This window comes from Ambystoma mexicanum, chromosome 9, assembly GCF_040938575.1.
Source record: "Ambystoma mexicanum isolate Mex_15411 chromosome 9, UKY_AmexF1_1, whole genome shotgun sequence".
Taxonomy (NCBI): Eukaryota; Metazoa; Chordata; class Amphibia; order Caudata; family Ambystomatidae; genus Ambystoma; species Ambystoma mexicanum.
The window spans coordinates 816,921,096-816,934,644 of NC_090931.1; the positions used below are offsets into that span (position 1 = coordinate 816,921,096).

The 13,549-nt window shown below is 45.7% G+C and overlaps 1 protein-coding gene across 6 annotated transcripts in view; it reads left to right on the forward strand.

Annotated features, from left to right (window-relative positions):
- NME9 (NME/NM23 family member 9) overlaps positions 1–13,549 on the forward strand; it is an 808,977-nt gene that overhangs the window by 419,174 nt on the left and 376,254 nt on the right. For all 6 annotated transcript variants that reach the window (XM_069615815.1, XM_069615818.1, XM_069615816.1 and 3 more), the window contains one exon: positions 2,105–2,180. In XM_069615815.1, the coding sequence (XP_069471916.1) occupies positions 2,105–2,180 (76 nt within the window). The remainder of the gene's footprint in view (positions 1–2,104; positions 2,181–13,549) is intronic.

A 13,549-nucleotide genomic window follows, 5' to 3' on the forward strand; every position in this document is an offset into this window, starting at 1 on the left:
TTCTTACCTAAAAGCCATTAACCTTCCCATTCAGTATAAAGGGCCGGGCATATAGGCACACTCTGAGTGAGCTGGAGATGTTGGAGGGTGTAGAGAAGCCAGAGGAGAATTCGAGCTGGAGAGACCCTTGGAGGCCTGGAGGAAGAACTGCCCAGGCACTGGACCTGTGAATACAGGGGAGGCTGCAGTGTGGTGTGGCAGCTGTACCTCCAGAGAACCAAACCAGGGGCAGCTGGGATCGCCTGGCGGTACCCACACTAGAGATCCTGCCCTGGGCAAACCAGGAGAGCCAAGGCTTCAGAGGGGCAGGCAGTGAGACCCTGACCTCCACTCATCCCCCTAAACTCCTGCAGCTCCCAAAGGCAAGGAATGCTGTTTTATGGAGCTGTTGAAGTGGGAGCAACATCAGAGAGGTGTGTTCTGAGGCATGAAGTCCAAAGACTTTTAAACTTTACAAATCCAAAGGGAGATCCGAGTAAGTGGCAGGAGGGTCTGAGCCCGGCTGAGGGAGACCCTAAGAGGCGGAGCTAAACTTGTGAAACATACTTTGTGTATGTAAGATACCTGCTGTTCCTGCGCACCAGAGCAAGCGTCGGGGAGGTGGAGCAGACATTGCGGTGTCGTCTTTGGGTTTCAGATCCAAGCCGTGAATGCAGTTGGTGAGTTGAAGTAAACTTGTGCAAGACTGGGCTTCATAGAAGCTGCAGAAGTGAAGATAGAAGTATGAACTGAAATTATCTGTGATCGATGAACTTTGATAAACGGCGAGAGCAGTGGAGTGACAGAGTGGTCTGGCATATTGCAAGTGCCCAGTCTAAGGTCTCTCTCTGATGCATGCCATATCTTCGGTATGAGATTTGTGAACCACAGAAGTGAAATAATCGAAGTGGTCATGCGAAGGTCTAGCTAAAAACCCTCGCACAGTCGAAAGTCTTCGATTTCATAAACTTGTGAACAATAACTGATCCGAGCCCAACTGAAGGAGATTGCTTGAGATTAAGGAACTTGTGGTCAAAAGGTCAGAGCCTGGCTGTGGGAGACCTGGGACAGATTAAGAAACTGACTTGAAAGAAGAAAATGTTATTAACAGTAAGTCTGAGCCCGGCTGCGGGAGACCCACGGTGAACAGTGAGCAACTAGCAGGTCTGAGCCCGGCTGAGGGCGATCTGTGAAGTGTTGCAAACTTGTATATGAAAGATTTGAGCCCGACCTAGGGAGACCTATGGTGAACGTTTCATCCTGGAGAACGATAGTTTGTGTTGAACTCTGAAAAGAACTTTGTTTCGTCCACACCCAAGACACCCTGCGAACAAGAGACTATGGTATGAGAAAGAGACGTGCTCAAGGAAGGCCCTGGCCTTTGTCTTGAACTGCGTCCTTGTGCCCAGAAGCCAGAGTGTGCCCAGAAGCCAGAGTGTATTATAGAGCCTGAGTGCGCCCCCTTGCCCAGTGCTGAAAACGTGGGGAAGCAAACCCGAGAACTCGGTCATTCTGACCCATTACTTTTTTAACACCATTTCTTAAGACGCATGTTTTCCCGCACACGTTTATTGTACTAGTGTAAGGATTGGCAATAGGTTTATTACTATAGGCCCTTTTATTTTGACAGTCGACTAGGACTGCGTTATTATTATTTGATGTTCACAGCTTGCTCCCATCTTTAGATTTAGAATTAGATAGGCGTTTTTCAGACCCAATTGAAGTACAATAAACACCCTTGAACTGTGATCACTTGTGTCTGTCTTACTCTTTGCTACCATGCCTTCCTTACATAATCCACAGCTTTTCATGTGCCTTGATCATGGTTTGAAACCCCTTGGTGTAGAGGACTCCAAGGCTGAGTGGTGTGTAGATGATGGTGAGCAATTGCTCTTGTTTGCTTTCCTTGGTTTGGACAATTGAGTAATGTTTATATCTTGATTTTTGGAATCTGGAGAATTCTTCCCGCCAAGTAGCACGTAAGCCTAAATAGAGGGATGGCATATCCCCAGAAAAGAAAAGAGCAGAGGGTGAAAACAACAATCCCTATAAAATCCCAGGCTTTTAAATCATTAAACTTTGCTTTACGGGGGTTTTAAGACTGTTTTTGTGTTTTTGTTTCTAGGTGAAGGATGAAGTCCTCTTTAAAGAAGTTGACGAACAGGCCATCATTCCATCACAGCTCGAAGATGATGACCTTGGTATAATTCCTAACTGCTGTTTATTCTACTTTTCTAATATAACCCTTCTCTCTCTAATAGTCAACCAATCATCCACTGTTTTAGGTAGTGAAGTCATACCACGCATGTATGCCATCATTATAAAGGCAATTGAAAAGGCCATCCTTGATGATGCTCTCTTGTAACATGCTTACTGACTCCCCCTCTGAGAGGTGAGGTGATTTCCATGGTCCAGCTGTACTAGCACATCATCTCAAGTGCCAAATTCAATAGCGCAGTACCTCATGCCCTGGAGAAGACCCCCACTGGTCTGTTAGTGGTATGTGTGAACATCAGAACAGGCAGTTTACAGCACGTTTTAGTATTGGTATAACTCAGAAGTTACCTGTGGGGGTCTCTGTGCTGTCTGAAACCACACAACACCAACCAGGAGAGCTGGTGTCATGGCCAAAAATGATTGCAGTACATGACTTAGTAAAGCTCACCCAAAACCTTACCCATCTCCTAAGGCCACGGCAAAAAATCAGCAGTAGAACAAGACTAGCTATGTCCCCAGAGCCAAAGGGGATCATGAACATCCTGGGACAGGTAAAACAGGATGGAGCAGCCCAAACCCACCAGGAAAGACCCAGCGGAGTGAACTGCAAGGTAGAAAATGAAAAAGAAAAGCAACATTAGCAAAAAATGTAACTCCCCCCTCAGCCCCTCTCTACACTTTGCGTTCTAATGTACAGCATCTATGGAAGTGGGCATGCGCTGGTGTTGCTGATCACTATACTTCCTCCATCACTTATGCACCAGTGGAAAAACATTAGACAGCTGGGAATGGTTACACTTGAGCAGCCATAATGCCCACCAAGATGGTGGCCCCCTTGCGTTCATCTGCACCAACATCCCTACTGGTCCTCCATAACATGGTCCATTTTCCAATTGCATCCTGCTTTTCGTGCCACCACAATGCCATGTAATCTGTCAGTTCTCCAGGTAAGCATCATGGACAGGAAGCCTCGGCCATAGAAGCCTGACAGCAGCATTGTGTAAAAGTAGCTGTCTGTCCTTGAGAGCAAAGTCCTCCTTGGAGGACTCAGGTAGTTCAGTGCCATCTTAGCAGTGGCAGAGTGTTGGCCCAACAGATGGTCAGGCAATTAGGTTTTTTTGAAAGAAACTGAGACCTTGTCCTGCGACTGTCTTCTCTGGAGCTGCCCTGAGACTAATGCCAGGTTTACTTCTTGGCTTGCCCTTTGTGGACTCACCTAGAATTTTAATGTTCTCCTGCCAGTCATAAAACCAGGACGTTACAGATCAGGGACATCTGATCGCTTGGGTCTTTTTGCCACATTTTTTGCTGCATTTTTTTATGAGGTCATGCCACCCATACCCTTCGACCACCCCCTACCCCCACTATCCTAAAAACCAAACTAAAATGCACCGTAACCCACCCCTCCATAAAAAAGAAGCAGCAAAACGTCGGTTTCACCAAATGCAGTGAAACGTCTACAACCAAGTAGGCGGGTCCCAGAGTCAATCTGTTTAAATGTGGTCTAGACAATAGGAAAAGAGCAGCACATAGCTTTCGGTGTGTCCTTTTCAGGGATTTCAAACAAATAGTTGCTTTGTTTCTTTCTTTTTGGACCTCGTACGATTGTCATTAGATAGCGGAAAAGCTTTCCCATATCTAAATGCTACTGCTATTTTGTTTGGTCAAGGTCCACACTCAGAAAGGAGCATTGTTCATAGAGTGCAACCAGAATCATTATGAATTCAACTATATCCACACGCAAGCCACTTCTGCCAATGCTGTGATTTATTTTTTGTTTTGTTGTGTCTTGTACTTGTAGAAAGGAAGAAACGCATCCATTTACTGTCAAATCTTGTATCACAACATAAGACTGAGGTCTTAGCGGATATCTAACAGGGCCCATTGAGATCAACGAAGGGCTAGCTTTGAATCCATTGAAAGGATACCCAATGACACATAGAAACCTTTCACCGACCTTCGAATATAAGGGTGAAATGGCCTCTATAATGTGTGGCGAAACACCATATTGGGAATCTGTGCTTTGTAATTTTGGTCAGAGTGCCCAGCTTGCAGTACTGTGTCGGAAAGGAAAGCTCCCTGGAACCAGGAGATCCGGAGGGAGTAGCCTTCTATCGGAGTAATATTGGCGAGTGGCTCAGGATTCGAAGAACAGTCGTGTGAGTAGTAGTACCACGGGTAATCCAAATGAGTAAGTTGAGCGATGGCCAGTCAGTGGATATGTGACGTAGAGCTGCTCTGCAGCAATGAGTACAAGATAAGAACGGTATCTGGTAATTGCATCGAATCCAAAGCATAGACAGACCTTACCATTGGAAAAAATACATCGAAAAAAAACATTGAATGCATTTTTTTAAATAGTAAAGGGTTTAGTTTAGTAAAAATGTGTCTTTGCAGTCTGCAGTCTTTCTCCTGTCTCCATTGTTGCCGGAGGCGAGGCATCTTTACTACAAATCCTTCACCACACCGCGGAGCGGGCCGCAGAGTGTGGTCTTGAGTGTGCAGTCTTTGCAGTCCTTGTCAGGACTGTAAGACTGCAAAGCTACTAGAAAATGAGTCAACAAAGCCCACCGGCAAAATCAGCGATGGAAAATGAAGACACTGAAAAAAGGCGCCTGAGAAGTTTCCACCCGACGTCCCAATCAACATGGCATTTTCCACCAAGGCAAATCCCCAGATTACGCCTGCCAGGTCTGTCAAACACAGGCCTGATGTCCCCCTCTACGCCCCCACATATAAAAGCCTCTGCACCTTTTGCAAATTCGCTGGAGCGTAACAACTTGCAAACAAAGGGAAAAAAGACATCAATGAGCGAGAACTTTCAAACAAAGCAGTTGCTACCTCAAGACCCAGTCCACAAGGTCAAACCACAAAAGTACATTGACCAGGCACAAAGCGAAACTCGCCATGACCAAGCACAAATGGAACTGTTGGCAGACTCTGTCCCACAGCAACTCCCACCTGTTAGCAGCAGCCCAATACAGCCTGTCGAAGGACAGGCTGCGAGGGACTTTGCTCAAACGGGTGGTGCGAGTACAAGCGAGCCTGACAACACCTCACAACATGAAATAGCAAAAGCCCTGGGAAACTCAAGCGGCAGGGCGCAATCAGAGGGGGCGCCCTCCCGAGCCACGGCAGAGTCCGATCAGCTGGTGGAATCCCTGAGCCAGACGCCCAACTACGATGTTCTGGAACGGGGGCGGCAGTCCCAGGCCCCGCCTGCGGACCAGTCATGCCCCCTGGACACAGAGGGGCTGACTGGCAGAGGGGCCGCTTTGAAGATCATCGCCCAGGTCCACGCGGCGGCAGTCGACGAGGGGATGGAGCCCCTTGAGTGCCAGGCAGAGCAATATACGCCTCACTCACTCCTTGCTCCGACGTCCTCGCTGGCCACAAGAGCGCCCCTAGTGGAGTGCGAGGTTACCCACCCAATCATCGATTTAGAGGAACTCTTTCCACAAAAGACGGACAAACAGGAAAAAACAACTGAAGAACAATCAAACAAAGTGGACATTGCCCAACCTAAAAAGAATCTGGGGCACTCAGGACTAAAAACCTATAAAAAAAAACTAACCACAAACCCTTCACTTGAAAAAAGACAATTGCAAAAAAATCGAAAACAGCACAAAAACAAAGCAGACAAACAAGACCCAACAAAAGAAGCATGTTTAAAAACAACATTTTGTAATTCTCTCAAATACTTTTTTGCAAGACAAGGCAAAAGGAAACACAAAGTCCTCACCGAGTTAACAGACGATGAGATCCTAGAGGCACTAATGGATCCTATGCCAGCACCAAAAACCCGTAAAACAGCCAAAAGCATGGAATTGAAAAAAAAACAATTAACACCGCAGAGCTGGGAAACCTCCCTGAGCAAAAGCCTAACAAACTCTCTTCTGAAACACCTACGACAACCAACAAAGCCCAGTGGGATGTTACAGAAGAGTCAGACACAATGGTGGAAGACCTAACGCCGCTCACTACCGGCGTACATCCCCAGGTCGATTCCAAAATCCCCCTGGAAGAGGCACCTTCTGTCCAAGCAGAGGCTAGCGAAAGGGAGAACGAACCAAGCGCCACCCCGCAGCCCTTGCCCTTGCGGGTCCCCATTCTCAATGAAGAGCCGCAGAATGACAAAGAGCAACCTTAGCTCAACCCGGCCACTGAAATTGAAGAAGACTGGCAGATTCCGAGAACGCCAAGGGCCTCAACGATAAGCTGCTCAACGAGGGCTCAAAGAGAAATCCACCTATCTCACAACCAGTCCTCAGAAAGACCAAGACACGAGTCATCCCCAAGTACGCCAGTCAGACACCATCGTAAAAGCTACCCGCCCTCAATAGAAACCCCTTAAAAAAAAACTGACATGATGACCATAATGACGACCATCACAATAGCTTTAGCGCCCTTCGGAAAACTCTACGAGGCTCTTAAAGACACGCTTAAGGATCACACGACCCTAACTGCACTAACGCATACGAAACTAATTTTCCTTGAAGGTTTCATCACGGCTAAAAATCAAGAGGACAAAGCAAAAGGGCTGACTCCTAGAGTCGAAAGGGGAGAAAAAAAACATCAATCAACAATGGAATCTCAAACAGAGCTGCTGCCAAGCCCTGCGCTCTTTAGATTTACCAGCAAATTACAGGATGGACAAAAAACAAAGAAAAACCTAGACCCTAAAGAAAAAGAGGCTTACAAGTCACACAATACGGACAGCGAAGACTGCCTTACAATAGGATCACTAAGAAAGCCTGGCCTCCACCACAGGCCCCAGCAGGAGCAAACAAGCAATTCAGAAGAACAAAAAAAACAACCAATCAAAGAGACAATGGTCAAGAAAGCAGGCCCAGAGAAGACCAAACAAAACGTGTTCTCTTTTGCCCATCAAAGAAAAAGTGCACCGATAATTCAAACGGCACCACAACACCAAATACAAAAATCCCCAAGATCGATCAAAGAATTCATGGCAGACAAAACCTCCATGAACCTCACCACACATTCAACGCCAGAACCAACGTCAAAAAGGACACAGTAATCAATTTAGCAACTCTGCCAAAAAAACCCTAATAAGAATCAATCGCCAAAAAAACAAATATGCAAGAGCTCAACCTGTCCATCTCCAAACTCGAGAGAAAGCTCAAGATACCCTAAAGGGCCGGCGACTTCGAACAAGCTCGAAACAGGAACGCCATCGCACAAACAAAGACAAACAATGTATCGTGACAACAGACGAGATGAGAAAAGCAAGGTGAACAATCCACCAGAAAGAACCACTTCATAAAGATCTAAGGAAAGAGCTATTCCGCGCAGAACCCCAAGTTGTTCGTCTTCAAGAGGTCAAGACCTTCCGATTAGACCAAGAAAAACGTGGATCTCGCAAGTACAAACAAAGTATTGGCAGCGAACAAAGACTTTCAAGATGGAACAAACTAAGCAAAATTCTGAAGCAGTAATCCTAAATCGCGGGACGCTTATGAAGAGTTTTAGAAACATCAGGGCCCTCAAACACCTAAACCCAGAAGACATTACCCTCGTAGAACCTTATCACCAAGACAGAAAGGCAAAAGCCTACATACATATAAAAGAAACCACATCAATAAAACAGTCCAAAGAGACAAATGAGGCCCTACGACAAAGAGGCTATCTCCTAACAGAGCTTCAGTCGAATGCCCAAACCATTGATAAACACACTGCTCGTGCTTCAGCAAGTGACCAGTCAACTGAACACAGGTCGAGACCTGGAGCAATCCATAGCCCGGAAAACAGCCCATGAAGCCAACATTGTCTTCTTTCCAGACCTGTGACGTTAGATAAGCAAAAAAGGAACTATCCCCAAATCGGGGTGGCAAAGAAAAGGAAAAAGAAAACACGGACAAAGAAATAACAAGGGAAGGGGATCAAACAAAAAAAGGACCACCAGAAACTAAAGAAAAAAAAAAACAAACTGGCCTCGCCTTTGCTCCAATAAAACAACTTTGGGCTTGGCTACCTAAAGCAAACTCAGACTCATCTAATAAATAGCAGCGATCAACGAGGGCGGAAATGGAAACACCTGGGGAAAAACCGATGGAACCGCTCTCGACAATACTAAAACTGGCCTCATGGAACACACGGGGGTTTAAACACTTGATGAGAACAGGAAAAATAAATCTGGGAGATTTTGATATCCTAGCGCTACAGGAGACCTGGTTTATTGCCACGCCAGCAATGGACGGATACGAAATAACAGTCTCCCCAGCTACAAGAGGACAAAAAGGTTGCCCTTCTGCTGGCCTACTGGTCGCAGTGCGCTCAGGGTGCGGTCTATCAATTGAAAAGCAACTATCCGCCTCGCAAAGCCATTTATCAGTACTGGTGAGGTGGGTACAACAAGATCAAAAGACAAACAACACCTGGGAATCCCAAATTGTAATCATAACAACTTGCTGGAACCCCAGTTCAGTCTCGGATGAAAATTTCTTCAAACAATCGAAACAGAAATCGACGAGATTCAGGCCAACTCAGAAATCAAGCAGATAGTCAGCTGTGGCGATTTAAACGCCAAATGCCCAAATACAAACCTCCACCCGCCTATAACCAGAGCCAATTTCTGAGGCGATTCAAGAGGACAGCAATGGCTAAAACTTATGAATTCAAGAAATATCCACAATACAGCCCAGCTCCAACCAATAACACCTCAAATCCCAACTTGGGAAAGAACCAATCAAATGGCAACCATTGATTATATATTTGCCTCGGGAGAAATGTTAAATCTCAAAACCTCCTTCAGCGTTCTACGAACGGAAGGAAGTGACCATAATATTTTCCAAATAACATGGTCCACGAATCATCACACAAAGCACACCATGAAGGAAAAGGTGGAAGTGTCGAATCAAGGAAATCACCTAACGCTAACTGCAGAAAGGATATCTGATTTGACTTCTAATTACAAAAAGAAACTTGAAAAAACATTTAACAAGAATAGGCCCGAAATTGACTAACGACCACTTCTGATTCAATATCAGGTGAAACCCTCAAAACATCAGAAAAAAGGCGGACAAGGACCCCATCAATACGACAAATTACTCGTGGATAAACGCAGCAAGATAAGAAAATTAAAACGTCAAGCGTCAAAATCCACACCGATCCACATCAAAAACAAATTTAAAGAAGAAGCAAAAAAATACAGGTCTTGGATAAAATCGCACCACCTGACACTTTACCAAAATGATTCAGAAGAGATGCTTAAAAAGGTGAATGGAAGAAACTCCAGGGAATTTTGGTCTCTCATAAAATTAGTGGACAAAAACAAGGAGCTCATACTAGCCAACACAGTGAGCGAAGATAGATGGAAGAGCCATTTTTCTGCCCTGTTTCAAATACCTCAAGGCTCAATCTGGTCGTACAATCCCAGTTGCAGCTCTCCCTGGGAAGACCTCTCAAACATCGAAGACATTGAAGAAACCATCCGCAAACTAAAGTCAAGTCGAGCCCCCGGCCCAGACGGAATAACAAATATTGACTTGAAAAACAACCCCAACGATTGGGCCCCGTTCATTAGTCTTGTCTTTAAAGCAACAACAAACATAAAGACAATACCCCGATCTTGGACAACAGTGACGGTGGTGCCAATCTTTAAAAAGGGAGATCGATCCGATCCCAGCAACTATCGGCTGATAGCATTGTTGGATACAATCGGGAAACTCTACGGCTCACTCTTACAAAAAGGATTCCAAAAATGGGCAAAAAACTCCCCTAGTTGGGATCCATTCCAAGCGGGCTTCACAAAGAACACAACGATCCAAGGTCTTCGTTACCTTTGTCGATCTAACATAGGCCTTCGACAAGATTGATCACACCCTGCTATGGTCCAAATTGGAAGCATGGAAATGCCCAAACCGAATCCTGGGACCAATTAAAGCTCAACATCGGGAAACATCAATGAGAGTGAAGCTAAACCAACACGGAGCACTATCGGAAGAAATCCCAATCAACCGAGGGGTGAAGCAGGGATGCCCGCTGGCACCAGCGCTCTTTACTGCGTTTCTCGGCGATTACAAGGACTCTGGCACAGAGCTTAGAACTTTTGCTCAGAAACTGGGAGACGCAACAGTCCCAAGGCTGCTATAAGCAAATGCCTCATGCTCCTTGACCAAACTCCTATTGGGCTGCAACGTCAACTAAATAACCTAGCCAGCTACATTTCAAAGAACAACCTAGAAAAAACAGCAAAAAAGAAGAAAACACAGTGCTGGAATATCGTGAACATCACAATTCAAGTCGTAAAAAAACTTCAATTATCTAGGAGTGATGATTGACAGCACGGGAATGAGGCACAAATGCAGACCTACCTGTGGGAAAAAACTAGGAAACTGGTTGCTCAGGCACCAGCCATGGATAGAAAATGTGGACACTTCTCAATGCTCTGGTTATAAGGTTCTACAAAGCCAAAGTTGTCCCCTCCTTGACTTATGGAGGTGAAGCTTTCCTCGCCATCCCACTGGGTCTCTGGGGAAAAGCTGGAAGGCCGCTTTTGGAAAGAAGTGATGCGCCTCCCAAAATCAACATCAATTGCGGGAATCAGAAGAGAACTAGGATTGTCTTCACTGAAAGTGTCAGTAGACGCTAATGAAATGTCACTTTACAGAAAAGTAACCATGACAGAAGCCCCAGCGCACTACAAACTGATCGACCAAGAAATTCAAAAGGGCCAATGCAAAGCACTATTAGCCTGGGCAAAAGAAAAAGAAAACACATTGGAACAAATTGTTTGCACCAAAGAAGATTTACTCATAAATCCAACCAAAATCAAGAAGAAGATGGACAAACAAGATTGGATATACATGCAAGAAAAAACAGCATCCAACCGTCTTCCGTGGCAAAGCAAAAAACTAAATGATATCAACCTAGTCATTAGAAGATTCTCAGATAAAGGCTTAAGGCAAACTTTCATAAGGGCAAGACTAAACCTCCTCCCAACCAACGAGACAAGAGTAATAAGAGGTAAAGCCAATTCCGCCATTTGCAGATTGTGCAAAGAGCCCACAAAAATCGAAACAGTGCACCACCATGTTATAAAATGCCCGGAAACTTCCGCTTTGAGAATGGCCTACTTAACTTCTCTGCTGAAACCGTTTGTGTCATGACCCACAGAACGCGCCCCTTCTGGACTTCCTGGTCCTTGTCACGGCGGGGCTTGCATTCATTGTTTCTCCCAACATGGCCGTATCACGTGACACGCCTCGCACCAGCCTTCACGGCGGACGTAGTACGTTCCATAAATATGCCACGCCCCCAAGCCCCGCGCGTCTCAATGCTATTGCGAAGTAGCGACCAGACGTGTGCTCCATAGCTCCCGGTATTGTTTCCCTTGCTTCTTCCACTCTGACCCAATTCTAGTCCCATTCCTTCCTTTCTTGATTCCTAGACTCGTGTGGTAGTTGCTCACCCTGTTATTTCCTGGATTCCTGGACCCCTGCATCCCGGTACTTGAACGCACGCTGGAGTCGGAAGAGACTCGTGCAGCCTTATTCAAGACTCGAGCAGTACGCAAGAAGGCATCGATCAAGAAATCCAGCAAAGATCGAACTCGGGTGAGAAGGGGGGAACTTCTTGACAGTTTGAACTGCGAGAAGAAGAAACCTGGTGGAATCGACTCATAAGCGGGAACAAAACAAGCTGGACGCGCGTGGCAGCCAAGATTCTCAAAGCAGCGTTGGCGGAGTGCCTCAGATCAGAAACCCAACTGACAAGGTCCCCAGAAATAGAAACAGAAGACCAAGTTTAGTATACAAAGGACAAATTGACTTACAGTTGTAAGATAAAACACAAACACAGAAACAAAGATTTCTTCGACAACACTTTTGTAAAATCAATGAAAATTTGATAAACACAAATAAAACAATAAAAAATGTGTTTTTAATGTTTTAAAAAAGTGGGTTTTGGGGGAACTCCCCATATTAAAAAAAAAAGTGTTCCTTTTTTTTTTTAAGGTGCTTTTTTTGTCAATGGTATTGTTGTCGATGGTTTGGCTGTCGATGGAATCACTAGGAACTGATAAGAACCACTACCAGAACAGAGGAAAACTGGACAACACAGAAAGAAGGTGAGAGCGGGAATCAAGGTAGAGATGGAGATATCTGCTGCTATTGCTGAGCAAAGCCGCTGGTGGAGTACTGCTGTTTGGACCTAAACCAGAGAGCAGACCAGGTGACGAAGATAAGGTGATGCCATGCACCCTGGAAGGAGGGCTAGTGGACACATGCCAGAGACTGGGTGATAGTGCTGAGGCACAGCAGAAATCATCTGGGGAAAAGCCAGAGGGAGCAAACCGCATAGTGGCAACGGAAAAAAGCTGCTGCATGCTTGGAGTGCAAGTTCTCTGACATTGCCTCATGCCTGACTGTTGGGGTATGTGAGAGGTGACCTGGGGGGCGGGGGGCTGGATGCTGCCACTGCCCCATAATGCCGAACCAAGGGGTGGTGTGGGGAGGATTCCCATTGCCACATAACGTTGACTGGCACTTTTAAGAAATATTCCCTAGACCGTAGCTCCACTTTTATGTGTTTAGGAGAACACAGAGGCCCTTTACAAAAGGCAGGTCTGTGATTCAGAGTCATTCCTGGTGCAGTCAAAGATTACCAGTTTGACAGCAATGCATTGCTGAGAGCAACAGACGGCATGCTGCAGATAGCAGGATGTAGAGCAGGTTCACTAAGAGCCCCTCTAGCAGCTCAAGGAAATACACTAATCTTGTGTTTCACATGCGCATGGGCAGTTAACATCTGAAAAACAAGATGGCAGACGAACTTTTTACTAACTCAGTCTGCTCGGGGCAGGAAACCGGGACTTCACAATTTAACACACCTGAACCAATAAACCTATGTATGGCCAGCCAGCCCTATACTACGGGAAATAACCACACACAGTTGCAGGCCTTCAGCGAAAGCTCTACTTTAGGGAAAGAAAGACTCATACATAAAAACCCAGTTAGAGAGACCAAGTGTGCGGGCATTTGAAGAAGGAAGCAGTGAAAGTTTGGAGGCGGTCGGAGAAAGGACAGACTTGATACAGGTTTGAGGTGCGGAGAAGATCAGATGAGGTGGTGGTGGAGAGAGGAGGATGTGGTTAAAAAAGGACCAGAGGAGAAGATGGCATAGAGAGGAGTAGAGAAGGAATGGGTACGAATAAGAATAGAAGAAGAGATGATGAATACAAAGTCAGAGGTGGAGACCGGAAAAAAGCCATGTGGCAGAATGTCAAGGAGATCAGCAGGAGTTATCTAGAATTAAGAAAGGGGAAGTCATGATAAGAAGAGCCCACATAGGAACAAGCCCTGATAGAATCAGAGTCCCAGGACGAGTAGTCAAA